Source organism: Solenopsis invicta, chromosome 3 (genome assembly GCF_016802725.1).
Source record: "Solenopsis invicta isolate M01_SB chromosome 3, UNIL_Sinv_3.0, whole genome shotgun sequence".
Taxonomy (NCBI): Eukaryota; Metazoa; Arthropoda; class Insecta; order Hymenoptera; family Formicidae; genus Solenopsis; species Solenopsis invicta.
In genome coordinates this window covers 23,059,001-23,078,770 of record NC_052666.1, presented here as the reverse complement: position 1 = coordinate 23,078,770, position 19,770 = coordinate 23,059,001, and the positions used below count along the sequence as shown (strand labels likewise).

Genomic DNA, 19,770 nt, shown 5'->3' with positions numbered 1-19,770 from the left:
ATTTTCCAGAACTTACAAACGATTTATTGAACATATAATTTTTCTTTAAAATTGCAATATTTTTGTTTACATTAACATTAATAATTTTCTTAAATGTTTAACCATTAAATTTACACGAATTAAAGAAAATCATTTTAATCATTTTTTTTTATCATTAATTTTACTATTTTGCTTCCATAACTGTTAGACAGCGCTGTCACGTTCGTTTTTATTCAATGATTTATTGATAAGTTCACGTGTGACGGTTATATCGCTCCAGACACTGATTGTAAAATAACCTCCATATGAAAAATAAATCTATAAAATCTAACATTGCTAACAAAAAGCAGAAAAGAATATCAAAAATACCTAGCAAAGATGATTGGTGTGCCTCGTTAGACTCCATATCAATCAATGATGATCATTGGTGGTGCATAGTGACGATGATGGTGGAGACAATTGTCGAGCACAACCGTTACATTTCTCTTTTCAATGAGGCCGTTGAGGAAAGGGAGCAGGCGTGTATTTATTCCCTCAGTTATCAGAAGGTGGTAGACACGGTGAGAGCGCTGTCAAAACAGGATCCAGAGAAATGTCCCGCCGTCGAGAGTATCTGTCATTACGCGAATACGGTCTTAAGCGAGAACAACGGCCATCTCTCTACTTGGCTGATTGCACGGCTCATAAAGTATCTGATTTATCGCGCTAAAATCGAGCACATTGAGGGACTTAAAGTACAGGCGGATTTAGACCGCAAAATCGCTGAAGAATGTCGAACAATTCGAAATACTGACGGCTCAAGTAAATAATATATGTCAGTCGTTCTTTTTTTTTTTTATTTCAAGAACGTTAAAGTTAAGCCTATAACATATACGACTGTAACTGTGGCAATAAATAACGTCCCATTGCCTTTTTAGCTTTCGATAGATTGCAATTAGAAATGTATTGACTATATCTCATCTTTAATTCGCGTATTCTCTCTCCGACATCTTACATAATGGTAATAATTTCATTACTCAGCTTCTTCGCGAAGCACCACCGAACCTTCACCAAGAGCCTACAGCAGTGAAACTAAATACACGTTCAACGGCAAAGCGAATATACATTTGCATGTGGATAACGTAGCTTTTGATGGACCGAAACTCTACATTGTACTTAGCGAGTTTCACAATCCCGATTTACCAGCGGAATTGTTAAGCGTCGGAGTTCCTTTGACCTGTATATTCGAGATTAAGCTTTCCGACGAGCAGTACGTTGCGCAACGAGAAACGGAGGTACAGAATACGACGATCCGAGATAAGACGCACTTCTTTAAAGACCATCGTGTCAACGAAAACGAGCTGCTCGAATTCTGGAGGGTCACGCGCGAACGATTCGCTAATCTACCGGCTCACCCAATATATTCTAACGTAATTATCCTTACCATCCGTTTATCCGTATTTCCGGAAAGGACTAACTTTGCCGAGAAAGAGTCTCTGAAGCGAGACGTATACGACAGAGTACTTCTCACTTTGCATCATTTGTACGATCTTTACCAACGGCATGCAAAGTACCTTAAAGATATGAAGCTCGAGAAAGGAATCGATAAAGGGGACGAGGCGCTAGATACTAGAATTTACGAGGATGCATTGAGAGATATACCTAACGAATACATCGACGTCCCATTGTTATTGGGTGCGATACTTCTGCAGGTCGAACACAATCTCGCGACATCGTCCGACGGACATCTCCCGGTCGATCACGTAGCAGGAATTGGCGGCGCCGATACGAGACACGAGAATACATCAACGACAGCCGAGCGGATCCCGCTATTCAATATGCAGGATAAGCTGAGACTACTTGATCTTGAGTACGAGCTTACCGATGAATACGCCGACGGCAGTCAGTCGTCGCAGCCTTCTGATCTCGAAGTTATACCATACGGTGACACCTTGAGCCTGATCATCCGTCACTACCTCGACCACAGACCCGTTCGTAGTTTAGAAGACGCAGTTCTGGGAGTTCTGCGGGATCCGAGAATAATTAGCGTTTGGCGGAATCATCAAGCGCCGGCGAGCTCGAAGTCCGACATGTATTTCTGTCACATGGACAATATCGCGCATGAATTTAATCGAGAACAAATGGTCAGTCGTGAGGAAGTTGCGCATTACTTACATCTTTTGGCGTTCGATCGACTGATCTTTTCCGAGAGCAGTCGCGAGGCAGCGGCACAATCGACGCGATTGTCGAGGGACGAATTGTCAGAATTAAGACACGCTCGATCGACGATAAGAAGAGCACGCAGCGCGCCAAATTTGATGTCGTCGCCTTCGTTCACGGGGGCATCGCGTCTAAGTCGCTCGAAAAGCGACACCGAGATTGAGTATTGCAAGCCGATAGTCGCATACACGAAATGCCCGCTTTTGTTCGCGTTAACAGACGCCAGAGAGACATTGCTTCCGGGATATCTGCGCAAGAATGTCTTCGACAAGAGAAGTTACGAAAGACCGAGTCTCGAAGAATACGAAGACGTCGAGCTGCTCTCGTCTCGGGTTTTTCTCCAGGTCGTTCACGAATGTTTCCAAAGTTTCGATCGTTTCGCGGCTAGATACTTCGAGCCGACGGATTCGATGCTGCTTTATTTTAGCAACAACAACGCGATGGGCCAAGTGTCCGAGGAGAGGCGCCTGTCGAGTATACGTACGCCGATCGGACTTTGCGAATTCTGCGAATATATCGCGGAGGAGAAAGAGGAAAATCGGATGAAACGGGAGCAGGAGACGCGGCAATCGCGCGGGACGGGCTTGACGGGAAGATTTATGAAGAAATCCATCGAGGTGGAAGACGGCGCGATCATATTCGACGACGAGTGCTTCGTGCTTCCGGATTCTCTGAAAGCGCGCCGTCTAAAGAAAAGTCCGGATCGCGACGGGCAAAAGAAAATTTTCGAAACGAAGGAGGAATTCGCGGATGCAGCGAAGAGGAACGCCGCCGTCGAGGGAAAGAAAATGACAAGACAGAAACGGAACGGGGCGCCGATGGCGAACAACGGAAGCAAACGGGCGGATGGAAGAGTTATGAGTGGAAAAACGTCAATGACGGAGAAAAAATCGGACACAAAGATAGATGATGTCGATACGTCCTTCTTACCGGTGAAAAAAATTCTATCGTCCCAATGTGTCGAGACGGGCGGGCCGCGCGACTTGGTCGGATACGATCTTGGAGATCTTCGTGTTCAAGTGATTCATCATAGCAAAAAGTTTCTTTTGGACGACGATACATCGGTGAGCGTCGAGCTCGAAGACTGGCTTCACGGCGGCCGCGATTTACGCATCGCTGTTACTCTGTCGCGCTGTACTTTACGATTGTCTGGCGGAGTTAGTCGCCGTCAGCCGGCAGACACATTTCACTTAACCACGAAAAGGGGAATTGTGTTAGGTTTCCAGAGAAATAGGGGAGAACTAGGTAATTAATATATGGGCTTTAACGTCATTAAACGTTTATCAAATAATGGTACGGACAGAAAGTAAATAACAGTTCTCTCGTGCGATATCTCGCGCGAAGCGAAAAGAGATATCTTTATTTAGTTGAATGATTTTTTTCCCATCTATATTCCACAGTTGAAAACTCATCCGATTCCCATTGGCGAAATTTGACTTTCGACTTTCGTGCTTCATGGCCTTCGGGGTTATTGATAGAACCAACCATCGGGGACGGTACCAAAAATCCATTTTGCATTCGGCAATCGTACGTTTTGAAACGTCCCGGGCGCGCAGGTGCAGCCCGTGAAGTCTGCCGGAACTTTCTCAGAAACGGAATCGTCCTAAAGTATCTGGACGACAATACTGTCGTCATCTTCCGCCCGAACGGCGTCATCGTGACGTGCATGGACTTCGACAAGCCGCAATCGCGCGACGAATCCATCCACGAGACGGTCCCAAAAAGTATACAGGAAGGCGGGTCAACTGCGGGAAGGACGTGAATTTTTCAGTTAAATTGAGGATTCTTCTGCAGCAGAATTTAGGATCCAAAAGGGCAACTCGAGGCAATCGGTGGCGACCGAGCATAGCGGTGAAGCCGTGGATTCCGCGGGGACAAGTTCCGACGGATCGATCGCGGACGTACAACTGTCGAAACAGCGTCTACCGCCAGCGGGAGTGACTGTTAAGTTCCGTTCTAATTGGGACGCGAAAACAACTTGAACGATCTGACAATTAAGATTTTAAAGATAGGCTTAAGTTGTACAACTACAGTCTTTCTGCAAATTTAACGATTCATTCATTCGTAGCAAGGTCCAAAAGTTTTCGGTCCAATGACGTAGAAGAAGATGACACAATAAAACAATTATTTTTATGCAATAATAATTTGAACTAGATTGTTTAAGTGTAATTACACAAATAAGTAAAGAAGCGTCAACTGTGATTGAAGTTGGAGCTTCGTGCGTAATATTATTTAACATGTGAACCTTAAATACATTTTCAGTTTTGATAAAATGCGTACTGAGCACGGTCGGTCTTGAAACACATAAACCGAAGCTAGAAATAATACAAGTTAATAATTAAATACTTTTCTCAATAAATTATTTACAGTTTTTGAAACATGGTGACATCATTATTACATCAATGATTAATTTACGATGCTATTTGTAATTGCATTTCTAAATCGGCGGCGCGTACAGTTTATAAAAATGTGAAAAGATATTTAAAACAAAAATTGAAAACATATTTAAGATTTACGTATAAAATAATATTATAATCTTTACCAAGATTCAGGCCTAATCGTAATCCGGACGCTCTTTTATCTATTTATATAGTTATTTTTATTTTGTATAATTATCTTTTATTTAATTATTAACATATTTTTAAAATAGAAAATTTATTTTTTAATAAACACTATTAATTTTTCATTACCTATCCTAGAATTCCGACTCAATTAGTTCCTAATAATTATTTTTTTTATTTTTTTAATCAAAATTCAATTTGAGTAGAAAAAAATAAACTAATGATGGCAATGATAGAAAAACACTAATCACTGCAGTGTTAAACCATTTTAACAACAAATATTTAGAATATATTTTTTAGTAATACAGAAAAATTTATTTATCATTCTAAAAAATGTAACTAAAATAAAGGATAAGTATATTAAAAGGAAAATAAAAATAGTTGTTTTATTTTATGAAATTTTTATATCCTTGGATCAGAAACTTATACTACGTACATTAGGGTGAAATTACACGAAGGACAACGAGCCTTCAGCGAAAAACAAAATCTAATGTTTGCCATTTCTAAACGCTTCATCTTAGAGCAACAGAGATGATTCATTGATAACAGGCGCATTCGCCGTGGGTGAAGTGGTACGATACTTGGTGGTGAATTACGACGGTAGATGCTACGAGGTGCTGAACGATCTCGTCGTAAGTGAACACGATCGATTGCTCGTTAGGACAACGTCGGATTACGAGGTCAACGAGGTATTCACACGTCGTGCCGATGGTACTGATACGTTACTTCGTTCAAACGGAGAATTGATCGTTACTTTCCTCGGTATACACACATATACGCCGTATAATATACCAAGAAACATATTTAATACGTATCATAAATCCTGTTTGCCATCTTGTATTTCTCCTTCAGATGGCACGAGTATCATTACCGGTTACATGATAGAGGAACAGCCGGTAATTTGCGAATGGACGGAGAACGAATTGCAGCGATACTTCGGAGTCACGGAAACGAAAGAGCATGGTGATCGAGCCACCGTCGCGCCGTTCTCCGATAATGAGTTCTCGCGTGAGGGTTCGTCGTACGTCGAAGCACGCCAGGAGAAGCCGACAGGGATGCTATCGATCGCGGACGACGGTTTTGTCTCGATCTTGTTGACTTTCCGCACCGAGCACAAAGACTACGCCACTGTGTCCTACGATCAGTCAGCAGTTAGCTGTACTTTATCGATGCCCGACAATCTCCACGTCAGCATATCGAGGAGAGGTCATTACGAAGTTTCAATAGCGGACGAAGTTAATCTGAAGGTAATCAGAGTCGCGCGTACTCTGGTACGCGTGCTCGGTTACGTAAACGTAATATCGGTGCGCAATACTCGAGGGTGCTTTTTGTGTCGATTGATTCGTCAGACGTAAAATTACACGGTACCGCCGCAAACCCAAATGTAAAAAGTACTTCATTCAGGTGTACGATTTAATTTCCCGCGTAAAAATAACAGCGTTTAAAGCTACACGTTTAAATATGTAAATTTGTCTTTTTACATAGTATACTGTGTTTTAACACGGAAAACTATTATAAATCATGCACGCACGAACGAGGTACTTTTTACACAATTGGAGTGTATAAAGTATATGGTCTTCTCGCCGTATTTTTTCTGCAAATGTTTCAGCACTAACCTTTCGAGGATCAACGTTTTTTTTTTCTTATAAATCGCGAAAAAATTTCGCTCTAGAAAAAAATACACCCGGTTGACACAGTTATGTGTTCACTATGTAAGTTTTAGTGTCACATGTTATATGATGTGTTGCTGCAGCAATTCTGTAGTTATATTATTAAATATCGTTTCTCCTTCTTCCAATAACTAAATATTCTCTCTCTTTTTCATAGAACAAGAATATAGTTCCAATGTTTAATTAAATTCTATACATTGAAGCATCGCATACTTGTTATGTAAATAACATGTAGCACATTTATGTTACCAAAAAAGAAGCATATACAAGCAACTGTGGTATAAATATCTCGAAACATTTGTTATGTAAAATTATTCTATAAATATCACGAAACATTTGTTATGTAAAATTATTCTCAAATTTATGCAGCAGTTGTATCCACATTGGGCATATGTTTAACATAATCGAATGCAAAATCTGACACTGATTTCGAGACTCGATTGGGGAGATTATTGACCCTCATTAAAAATAATTTCGTGGCGTCATTAGCTTTCCAACGATGACGTGGCATTCTGGAAGACGTGTGCTACTTGCGGCGGAAGATCGGCGACGACTTATAAGTTTCCAGAATCCTCCGCATCTGGTTCGCGAACGATTCTCACGACAGCCGGTATTCTTGGCAATGTGCTTGAGGTTAAAAGTGACGGTACCACGCGTTATCATCGAAGCGAGGATCGCCGATATATACCAAAGGGACACGAGTGCAACGACGATGTTCTCGAACGCGGCGAAGAAAGAAGAGGCGATGAAGAGGGAGACGCTAACTCGGAGGCAAGGATCCATTGCAAACACGAACGATATTGCGAAACGCTCAAGTTTCCTGCGAGAAGTCAATACAGAATTTTCGCGATGAATCGCGATCTGACAGCTTGTGAGTACCTTCATCGATCGGTTAGACGCGAGCAAGAAGTGGCAGCCGTCTTTGGCGATGAGATGAGTATGAGTATGATCCAGTATCCAATTTCACGTCGACCGGAACTTCGCCGCTTGATTACGTTTGTGCCGGTGAAACCAGAATTGCGATCAAAGGAAACATGCTGTCAATACCCGGTTAGACAATCGACAATATTACGTTCTTTCATAATTACAGAGGTCTGCAAAATTTCTTTTTTTTTCTGCGGTTTGGAAAAATAGAGCTCCCCATAGTTTTTTATATGCCAAATTCAAATCTCTAAGGATAAATGTTCTATCGCGTCAAGTTTATGAGAAAAATGTTGCTAAAACGTCCCAGAAACACTTTATTAATTATTTTTGAATATCCATAACTGACGATGCACGAGAGATTTTGAAAAGGGCTTAAATTAATGCTGGCATATTGATAATACATTCAATATTAATATATAATGTCCAAGCATTAATTTAAATCCATTTTGAAATTTATAAATTAGCTTTATCAGCTATGAAGTTTTAAAAATTCTCCAAGACGCGTTTTTCAACCAAATTTTTCTCGTAAACTTGGCAAACTCGGCACATTCTTACTTGCGGATTTGGATTCAGCGCATAAAAAGTTACAAAAGGCTATTCTTGCTTTTCAAGCCATAAAATAATGCAGACTTGTGTTGTTAATACATTATTATTATTAAATCAGTTTAATTTTGTATAACCTTTTACGCAATTTTAAATTAAAAATAATATATAACAATAAATAGTGTAAGAGTAATAAGATGTTTACCAAAACTCTTATTACATCTTGGAGTTGATGTTAGTAATTCTAATGATTCATCGCGAGAAAATCAGGAAAATTTTAAAATATGTACAAATACACACATACATACAGAATATCGTAAAAACTATAACAACGTTTAAGTATCTTTGAGATTATTTTGAGGCAAAAATTCTCGTACCAAAATATCAAGACTACGATAGTTTTTAAATAAGAAGTTTAAAATTGACAAATTGAACTGTCCAAAAGCGTACGCTCAGCTGCAGCATATCACACAGCGCAGTAGTAAAAGTGTTCCTATATAAATATAATTCTTAGTTTTTATATTGATTTTGTATGTATCTTCACCATACAATGTGCCATATCTGAGCAAAAAGAGGTCGGACTGTCGATCCGTCAATTTTAAAACCTTTCTTGTTTAAAGACTATTGCAGTCCAAACATTTTGAATTTTTAATTTAAAGTGATCTCTACCTTTTTAAGTTATTATTATCTTTACATATATATATATATATATATATATATATATATATATATATATATACAGGGTGTAAAGATAATAATAACTTAAAAAAGTAGAGATTACTTTGAAATGAAAATTCAAAATGTTTGGACTGCAATAGTCTTTAAACGAGAAAAATTTTAAAATTGACGGATCAAACTTATTATTACTATATATATATATATATATATAGTAATAATAAGTTTATTTTAAAATCTCTTCTTGATTTTCTTGCGATAAGTCATAAGAAAGACAGTAATATATTACTTCCGAGATAATAAGTGCTGATAAATATCTCACAATCGTGCGCAGGTTACGTCTGACAAACGGACGGATTACGATAGAATTGAATTACCGCGCAGCACTTATTCGTTTCCGTACAACTGGCTGTTCCCCTTTGGCAAAAAAGTAGTTCCTGAAAGAACTCGGAACGAAGTTTTAGCAAAGCGAAATGAGCAGCCGCTGCCCAAGTTATTGCGAGTGCGCGTTTTCTTCGGCATTAAAGGGGCAGACAGAAGCGTCCTGATCGATATGCAGAGAGCTATAGGACGCTATTGGTTATCTGTAAGTAAAGAAAATTTAATAACGCCAGTTTTGTCGTTGAAGCCTATTCTCACTTGCCTCCACGTATGCTTATTTACAATAAATAGAAAAGTTTCAGAGTTTAAACAAATTCCATTTCTTTCTCCTTTTTTCTGCTATCCCGATAACTGATTACCGTATAATGGAGATATTACGAGAGATTGCCAGCTTTCTCCGATTACATTTCTCTCAGGATTTTTCCTTCCACCCAGGTGTTACGTGATGGTGACAAATGTCGGCTATTTTACGCGACTATTGGAGGCAGTCGACCCTGCCAAGTTGGAAATGATTACAGGAGTTCGGAGGCCGGCCTACGAGAGCTGGCTCTGGGCGTTAAGGGAAGCATCGACGTCGAGACGTACGTCAGAAGCCTTCGGAGTAAGCTCATTAAAGTAAGCACGAAAGCTCCTCGGCAGTCAAGCCGTCTTGCGGAGTTACTTCGACAAAGAGCCTCGATGAAGGAGGTATATGAGTGGTATAAACAGTGCATGAGGAAGCGAATTATTGTACCTTACTTTGAAAATATTGCCGACTCGTACTATACCTTAATGAAAACTCACATCGACGAAGCGGCACCGAAGGAGTGTCACTTGCGTGCAGCGTCGCGAGAAGAAACAGAGCTTATCGATAAAAATGAGGAAAGCTGTCGATCTTCCCGTTGAAATGTAACACGGAATAAAGTTTCTTTTTAATTAAATAGATTTAATTAAAAAGAATTACTAAAAATTTTTAATATCTGTTTGAATATATATTTACAATAAAATATTTTACTTATGGTACATAAATACTTATTTAATAAAAAAAAAAAATTATAGTTAAATGATACTAGTGATTCTTGTACAAAATATTTACTTACATTTAGTAAATATTTCATTGCAAGTATTCAAACAAATGTTTTTTAAAATTTAGTAATTTTTTCTCTCAGTGTATATATTACAATGTTTCACAGCAATTTGTATTTATTTTCTCCTCTGGATTTTTATTCGCGAATAAAACGGCACGGAAATCCTTACCCTCCTTTTTACTTTGAAATCGAATCTTTTCTTCTTTTACAACAACGAAAAAGATTCGTAAGTAACGCAACGTTTCAAGAGTCACTCGTTGCACTCGTCCCTCATTCGAGTTTTTACCACCTGGTGATTTTGGCGCGCGTGGTCTGAATACCGAAACGCCGAAGGGTAAAGTGGAAGCCAGTGCTGTAAAGGGGCGACAGCCGCCACAGTGCCATATGCCTCGCACATTACGATGAGTCGTAAAAATATGGCACGCATTTCGTCGCAATCGCTTCTACGAAAAGATGCAAGTACACACCCCAGCCGCCTTATCTTTAGTTTGAATTTATCGATATTCGTTCGCGCGCTTGTTATCTAGCATCGCACTCTCGGAACATAAAATCATAATAAGATTAAAGTAGAAGTCATTTTAGGAAAAATCATTATGATGCACGTTGAAACATTTTTGATGACGATTGTACGTTGAGTTGAAAAATTACTGCAAAATCATGTTTAGAGAAATATACTGCCAATACCAACACGTTTTTGGATTATATTTCTGAAATAAAAACTAATAATATTATTTTTTTGGAAACGTGAATACAACCTAGAAAGTGTTTTCTAGTAGATGATATAGCAGAATAAGCAGAAACGTGTGTCTAACAAAATGAGCCCTTAAATCGTCATAACAGGCAGTAATGCTACATTTTTTTTTTTACGTAAGTTATCTGTATAAAATACTTAAAAATTAATGTAAATGAGAATTCCTAGAAGCCTTTCACTCCGACATAAAACGTTTTTTATCAAGTTATACAAATACCTCATGCTGTGCCACAAAACTCAACATGTAGCGTGAAATGCATAAAGATTAGGTTACTCTTTAAATCTCGTAAAGTGAAGCATCACTCTAAAAGAGTGAAAATTGAGCTTGTGCAATTTTCCAGTGATTTTTCTCTCTACGAGATTTAGTCAATAGCTTGTTAACTTGATAGATCTCATACTGTTGTGTCTTTTATTTTATCTTAAATGATTTTCACTATCTTATAGTCTGCATTGACAAATACGAGATTAGAATGCACTCTATTCTTTTATGTTTAAAATTACATTACGAAAAAAATACGAAAGAAAAATTTATAAGCAAAGTACGATGATACAAACACATAAGATAATTTGTCAATAAAATACTTGTTATTGTTTGAACTATGCAATTTGTAAAAAAAGTCGTGCACAAATTTTACTCTCTCTTCAAAAGAATTTATTCTTAGCAGATTTTATATAGTAATAAGCCTTTATCTATTCTTCGATTACCTAAGCATATCGATATTGGCGACTTCTTTTCAAAAATTCATCAAAAAAATCATCTTCAAAGGTGTATCAGATGACAACATAATGATATTTCCTAAAATGACTTCTACTTGACGTCATTTTGATTACAATTACAATTTTATGTTCTATCTGGGCCGTGCCGATATTTAATTACGCTATGATTCAAGGAACAGCTGGAGAAGCGATGAAATTCGCCGAACAAATTTTTGGTTCGGAACGAGAGGTACAAGCTCGATCTAATTACGCGCGACGATAGTTCGATATATCAATCTACAATTTGTATCATCTCCCAGTGCAATTTCGCACGTTTCTTTATTGCCTCTCTTAGCTGTGTTATCCAACGGGCACCAAACGCAATCCTACATGTTTTCGTGTAACACGCATGCGGTTTCTGATGTCGACCATATATCTATCGAGGAATTCTTCGTAACAACGCGATATAGCTCACGAGGTCGATCTTTTTCCTTTTACGGAAAGTCCGTCGGTTTCGTTCGAGAATAGGAACTCACGACGATACTTTCGTATTACCGACTTGGCCGTGGGGACGCGCGTAAAATATTTCACTCACGTACTTTTAACCTATATCATTTTCCCTTCCGAACGCGACGCAATAGGAAAAAAGAAGGAAAAAAGAGCTTGATGTGTGCGCTATATTATAGGTTTTTCCTCGCATGTACTGATCCCGTAAGGTCGGCCCTTCCATTCAACACTGCGACGTTCGCACACGTAAACGTCGCGTATGTTATAAGTTATTGTCAAATTCACAGTATTATCTTTGCTCCTTACGTCTTTAAGGTTTTCCAAATTAAAAAAAAAAAAATATTTTATTTATATCCTTTAAGAAAGGAGTTTTCGGCATTACTATTATCTTCAAAATAACAAACAATAAAAATTAAAGCCATAAAAAGAATAATTTGTTATTTAAAAATTTCTTCTTTATATATTGATAAATATAGATGTTGAAAAAATTAAAAAATGACTTGCTTATATTGTTTATAATAATGATTTTAATGTAGTAATAGTTGTCTTATGTTCACTAGTACGGCGTCATATTTAAAGTGAATTGTATAATTTGTGAACATTTCATACTCTTACATAAAAATGATACGGTGAAACTTTATTTTTTTAACTCCAAAATGTTCTTAAAACTTTGTTCTTTCTTATGAATAGTTTTTCAAAATTTTTACATTTTGATTGTAATTAAATTACTTAAAACTTTCTTTTCCTCAAAACTCAATGTTACTTTTAGAAAGTTAAATTTCAGTTTAGAAAACTATGGTCAACATAAATTTGAGAAAATCAGGAATGGTTATATTTTATTATAAACTTATTCTCAAACTTATTCTCTTTGATCAAGTTTTTTATCTTCTGTTCAAAAGGTACTAGAAATTGTTTATTTAAAAGAAATAATCGAACCAAAATAGAAATTTCTTGTGCTGAAGCGCTTAAAATGTTAAAGTAAGCTTACGGGAATAATTGCCTTCCGAAAGCACGAGCGTAAGTGGTAGAGCATTCCAAGAAAGTTGTAAATTGGTTAAAGATTTGTCTAGTTCTGAATCCTCACCAACATTAATTGACAACGAAAATGTTGAAAAAGCGAAGAAACTGGTGTTTGAAAATCAACGAATAAGTGAAAGAGAGATTGCTGTGGAACTTGATACCTCGGCAGGCTCAACACACATTTTGGTCGATATTTTGGGCATAAAGCGCGTCGCAGCACAGCTTGTTCCAAAAGAGCTGAACTTCGCGACAAAGTTTTTGCTAAAAAAACTGAACAAATATCATTCCTCAAGCACTGTATTCGCGAGACTTGGCTCCCTCTAACTTTTTCCTGTTTCTCGAATTACCGCTTCGTGGACAGCGTTTTGAGTCGACAGAGGTAAAAGAAAATTCGCTGAAGGAGCTGAAGGCCACGTCCTCATCGGCTTACGAAAAGTGCTTTGAAAAATGGATAAAACGTTGGCACATGTGCGTTGCAAAGAATACAGATTACTCCTAAAAGGGAAGGCAAATAAATTTATTCGATTAAGTATTAATTTGCGTTTGTTTTATTTAACAATTCCGCGTAGCTTTTGAGTAATAGATGTGTTATGAAAAGACTGGAGAGAACTTCTTTAAGCCGGCAAAAAGTTCACGTATCGAAGCATATGAGAGGATTAAAATTTTTACGGTGGCGGTGTAGTTAATCGCGAGGAAGATACGGTTCGATCTGTCGAACAAAGAATGGCACGAGATACGCAAATAGAGAAGGAAACGATAAAATTCCGATACATATGCAATTTTTTTTTTTTTTACTCTGTCATTACATCGGGACGATGTGCAACGCTAAAAGCCCCCTATTTATTTCTTCTCGTTTTCGAAACCATTTGAGATACTAAAAAATCTCTTTGGATCTCTCGATGTTTTCCTGACAAAAAATGTATACTCGCGTATATGCGAGGCTTTTTCGCTCGGCGATGCGGAATTGACCGGACAACGAGCCGAAAGCTCGCAGACTGTTTGCTTTCCTATCTCGATTTTATACAATGTTTTGCACCCGCGAAGTCGCGCGAGTGCTCACTCGGCGCTTCTGGTTACGACAAAGAGCCACTTTTGAAACGCATCGGCAATTCGCGAAAGAATAATGTCTACCGACTGTTCTAGCGTGGAGATCGGAGAGCCGAAAGGATAGAGCGGGACTGGGTTTTCCCCCGGTATTCGCACAAATATATCTATCTGCTCTGGATGGGCTTCGCTGGGCCGTGTGTATACGGACGTTTACGTATCGCGTTATTGGACAAAAGTTGCACCATCGGTTTTAGACGCGACGCGATCTGATATATCGCCGGGAACGGGATTTTTCGTTGCGAGAGGGAGAAACTACGAGACGGGTCATTTTTCTCAAACTGCAGCTGGATGTCGTAACACGAAAAGCGCTCTCCCTTTGCCTTGGCACCTTTCTCTCTCCCCCTCGCCCCTCCCCCGCCCCCTCTCTTTCTTTCCCCCCTTGCCAAGACAACGAAATATATGAACTCTATACGCTTTACCAGCTATCGGATTGCGAATCGGTCTGATAGATGCTTCCAGCACGGCTAAGTATAGGCGTTTTTATTTCCCTTACAGGTACATCTGTGTCGAGCGCGCGCGCGAAGTGTTTTACCTTTGCTTCATCAAACTCTGAAAAAATTAAATATTTTCACGTTTCCATGGTAATCGTGTTTTACGTGTATCGCGCGATTCTGAATTGAATTTATTCAATTTACAATCAAAAATTTTTGCGTGTACAAAATTACATTTACGACAAAAAATATATGTGGCAAGGGGAGGGGGAGTTACAACACGAAAGTTAATTAACGTGCGTGCATTATCAACGCGTTAGCTTTGCAAACGACGTTAGTGAGGAAAGTATAACCTTCGGCGAATATATTTAAACACATTTCCATGTGTAAAATTGTTTCGAGTCATTCACGCGCGCGCGCACACACACACACACACACACACATACACACACACACACATTCGGCACATTTGTATGCATATTATTTACGTTCGATCAATATCGTTTCATGTTGTTAGCTGTATTATTTAGTGGGGCTGTACGTGATACGACATTAAATTTGCGTAAAACCCATAAAACATTCATTTGCGAATTTTCATTGTTTCACCCAACACTCGATATTATTTAAAGCGCAATTTATCAGCTTTACGCTTATTGTTAGGAAATATTGGGCGATATCAATAAAGCCCGTCATAATTTAATCTGGCGCATTTACAGGTTCTAAATATATATTTTAAACTGACAGACTGGAATTAATCTTACCGCTAGTCGTTTTTATATAAGGGCCACTGTGTCACCTATTAGTCAGCATTTTACCTTCATTGTGGATTATCATTAAGCATATAATCGGCACAAGCTGATTTATATGAGCCAATTTTAATAATAGTACGTAAAAATTAATCTATGAAAAGGTCAAACATAAAAGAATTTTCTATTTGCAGATCTTGAGGTTTAATAATAATTTTGAATAAATTTTCTAATTTTCACTGTATGTGAACTGCGAGCCGAGTATTTTTGTCAGTATAGAATAATTATAAGGAGGCATGATAAATAATGCTGCTATAAGTTTCAATACTCTAACAACTAATTTGAGCGTCTTACATAAATAATATTTGATAACCATTTGATAGCCATCAAAATTATTTTCAGATCTGTATGTAGCTGAATTTTTAAATATTTTAGCAAAACTGTCTTTTCAGTGCGTAACTTAAATAGACAAATAATTTAATAATATCTACTGTTGCTAGCGAGTATCTCAAAGCACTAAAGAATTTATTACAAAAAATTGATGAACTGGAAATTGAAAAATTTGCCCAAAATTACACTAGTTTACCAAATTTTGTGCAATAGCATATGAAGACTGTTTTCAGAATAATTTTCGATCCCTGAGCTCGCATCTATCATCAAAATATTTTCATCAGTTCTTTAAATAGAAAAAACATTTTTTTAAATATATATAGTGACATTTTATTGAAATTAGAAAAAAAATCAAAGTGTTGATTGTTTAAATAATTTTTTTTATATAAAAATGTAATATATATATATATATATTTCAATAAATCTGTGGTTATGCGATCCTACCTTTCAATAAGTTGAAATGGTCACAAACGTAGCAAAAATAATTTTGATTAGTTTTACACAATCTCAACATTTTTAAGCTATAATATAAACTAAAACAACAGTTTATGCGATATTTTTGTAAATAAAAGAATGCTATCAACATATTATGTCTTGAAAACTTGACTTGGTGGAATTTTTCTGTCAGTAGATTAGAATTTAGCGTTCCAAAATAAAGAAAAAAGATTTCTTTTCTTGTATTAAAAATTAAAATTAATGTAAAATTTGTAAATTGACGTTATTGTTAGACAAGCTCCACTTTGATAAAAATAGTCCCGTTTTCTCTTATGCTTATCGATTGACTCACATCTTCAAAATCCGAGATTCGATGCACAAATTCACGATAAAAAGCGGCTGTATTACTTATTACCCAATATTTTGCCTTCATTTGCGGATTATCATTATGAATATAATCGGTATGCAAAGCATGTATAATCGGTATGCAAACTGATTTTATCGATTTCGTTTCTCATCGTCAAAATCCAACATCCAAAGCACGAATTCGCTACACAATAAAAATCGATGAAGTAAGACATTTCCGATAACTGCGTGTTAAAGCGGACTTTCAATCTTCAGAATTCCTGTTTCAACGTAACAAGTTTGAAGTATCCGGGGGTTTACGAGACTGGAACATAGTCGAGTGTAGTTTCGGTGCGTAATAAATGGAAGTATTTGGAGCTAATTCGAGCAGAGTAGAGTTAGAGAGTTAATTTGCTTATGAAGACAAGTGCCTCGCTCATTGCTCGTTTTTCGTAGCGCAACTCGATGCCTAAGCCGATTAATTTTTACTATCCCAGCAAAATAATGGCGCATTGCGGCGAGGAAGGTAATTTAACTCGTTGCTTGGCGATGGAAGGTGATTACTTACTCAACTGAATGGCAATTGCTAATACCGACGTTATTATTTTATCGAATTGCATTGTTTTTAAGCGCTTCATAAATCAAATGTCAAAACTTTTAGGAAAGATAAATTGCGGAAATATTGATAAAATTTTAATAGAAATTTGGAATAAAATTTAATATAAAATATAAATCTTTATTTTCGAATAGTTTATTTGTATCTTTTCAAAATGTTAGCGAAGTCATATCGATCAGAAACTGCCTTAATTTAATAAAAAAAAAAGGAAAGCTATTTGAGCGTAGGATAAAGGTACGTCGGCAGAAAGGTTCATTGTGATCGGGCGATTAGACCGCGTTTGGTATCGGCGCTTGCGTTTCAGCAGTAATCTCGTCAATCAAAGATCCAATAAAACGCGATTTCCGCTGAAACCAGGACTTTAATGAGAATCCGATTTGGAGGTGCAGCGATAGCTTCTCATTTGCTTCCAGCGCACGTAATAAGCATGCCCGCTATCCCCGCTTTTCTAGGTGCCACGGTCGTTCGTGCGATATTCCGGGGAACTACCCCCTCGTGGCTATACACGCCTCAACCCCTCGAGAAAGAGTACGCTCGACCGCAGGTGAATAAGGGATGAGGAAGCGGGTTGGGATTTCTAGCCAGGCGCCGCGCGCCGGCGACGAGATCGCTCTTTGTGAGGTGAGCTTGGCGCCTATAAATTTCCGGTGAGTCGAACACGGGTTTTTAAATCGCGCATCTCGGCGAGGAACACGCTGAAAGCGCGAGCGTGAGACACTTCGACTAAGTTTGACGATATTTCAAAGTGAACTAATAATAAGTCATTCACTCATTCGCACTAAAAATGTTGAATGACCGATGATTAATAAATTACGATTCGGACGCCGATGAAAGGCCGTTCAGTGCCGTTCAGTTCCTTCTCATATTGAGCGCGCTCCTGAGTTATATCGAGGAAGGAATTCGCAAAGCTGTAGTTTAAGCTTTAAACTCTCCGATAAAAGTTACGGCGTGAAATAATGTAGAAATTTCATTTTGCCGTTTTTAGCTCGGCTCACATAATGAACGTTCTGCGGCAGTTCTTTTCACAGTAATATCGCGGCTAACTTTTTGTTTCAGCTATATTCTTTTAAGGATACTCGAAAATAATGTTTTTCGTATTATCTTCATTTCGACTTCATGTCTAGATAGCTGTAACGAAAATTGCTCGTTAGACAGCAAATAATTTAACAAAATATTTCGAAGTAATAATGATTAGTTGCCTATATGTATATTTGTTTTATAATAAACATACATTTGTGATTCTTAATCAGCTGGAAAAAAAGCAGGTAATGGATTTGTGCACAATTAGTTTAGATCAGTTTCTCAAATTTGTCCATCACGATTCATTTGATTGTAAGAAATACAAAAAAGCAGAAAAAAGAGGAATAATAAATAAATTATTTATTTATTTATATCATTTTATCCTTGTATTTTTAATTTTTTATTAACTACAATTTATTTCTCAAAATACGAATTATGAAAGTGTCAAGTATGTGCTTAGTTTCTATTCCTATTGATAATATATTATCGATATTGCAGCAGTGCAAATTATTTTCATGTACAAAAAGTTTAATAATTGTTATTTATTTCGAAATTTGGTTTCAATTTCTGCCGTGGCTGAAAAGTTTTTCGCGACTTACTAGAAATAGACTTATATTATCTTTTTTATACACTACACAAAATATTTATTCTAAACAGTACTTTTATAGATATATTCTTTAAATAAATATTTCTATTATTACTTTCTATTTCAACTATTTTTTTCTATTTCCCGCCACTGTTAAATTATGCGAGGGCACAAATACGTTGCATAGTATATATTTCATAACGAGCACGAGAAAAGTGACGAATACCTGTTCGCTTACATCGTTCCGGATATATTGAAGATCCAAAAGAACTTAATCGTGTGAATCGAACTAAAACGCGGAACTGCATCGATAAATTTACGGTTTGAATCGATTCCAGAGTTTTAAATTCTGCGTTATTGAAGCAGGGTCGAGGTCGGATTGGCCGGAAAGGTACTGAATCCGAAGTGAACATTACGCGGAGTAAAGTCGCCTCAGAATGTAAGCAATCTCAAGCAGTCGCTGTTACAACGTAACATGCGCGGGAACTTCCATAGAAGCAATTAAATAATGAGATAAACGTATCCTACGCTGCAATGAGTTTGTGAAAATTGTTAAAGTTCTCTGCAGCTTCAATTATAATCATAACATTCCATAAATAATTAAAATAATATCACGTGCAAACTTCTAATGTAGGACTGCGAGGAACACTTTACTTACAAAAAATTGTAAAATATTTTATACTGATTTATCAAATTTTTTTCTTGATACTTATTCTAGCTTATGTCCATAATTCTTTTTTTATCTCTGTAACTCTGATCTCTTTTTTATTCGGTGATTTCTTCCATCTTTACACATGCAAAAATTCTCAAAATCATAGAAGTCTTACGTCAGTTTTAATTTATAAAAATATTTAATAAAAAAATCATCATTGAAAGTAGGTGATTGAAAGTAGGTTTGATAAGCCAAAATACAAGTTTTATATTCAATTGATTATTTCATAATTAGGGACAAACTTTTTTGCACGCTATTGAAATTTTATGGAAAATTTTATCCATTAACTAAAGCAGCTGGTTAACTTTCGAGATCTTGCTCCAACCATCACTTCTTCCCGGCTAGCAAAATAAACAATTGCTACCCGATGAATGCGACGGATCGATAACTCCTCGAGTGCTCTCGAGAT

General features: G+C 37.2%; 1 protein-coding gene across 1 annotated transcript; it reads left to right on the top strand.

Annotated features, from left to right (window-relative positions):
* The first annotated feature begins 284 nt into the window (after positions 1 to 284).
* On the top strand, positions 285 to 9,817 carry LOC105194282. Its single transcript, XM_026137264.2, has 9 exons — positions 285 to 780; positions 1,000 to 3,423; positions 3,579 to 3,902; positions 3,976 to 4,115; positions 5,261 to 5,501; positions 5,592 to 5,986; positions 6,899 to 7,459; positions 8,886 to 9,137; positions 9,368 to 9,817. Exons 1-9 carry the CDS (start codon positions 285 to 287, stop codon positions 9,815 to 9,817), a joined length of 5,283 nt encoding a protein of 1,760 aa, XP_025993049.1.
* Positions 9,818 to 19,770: the final 9,953 nt, after the last annotated feature.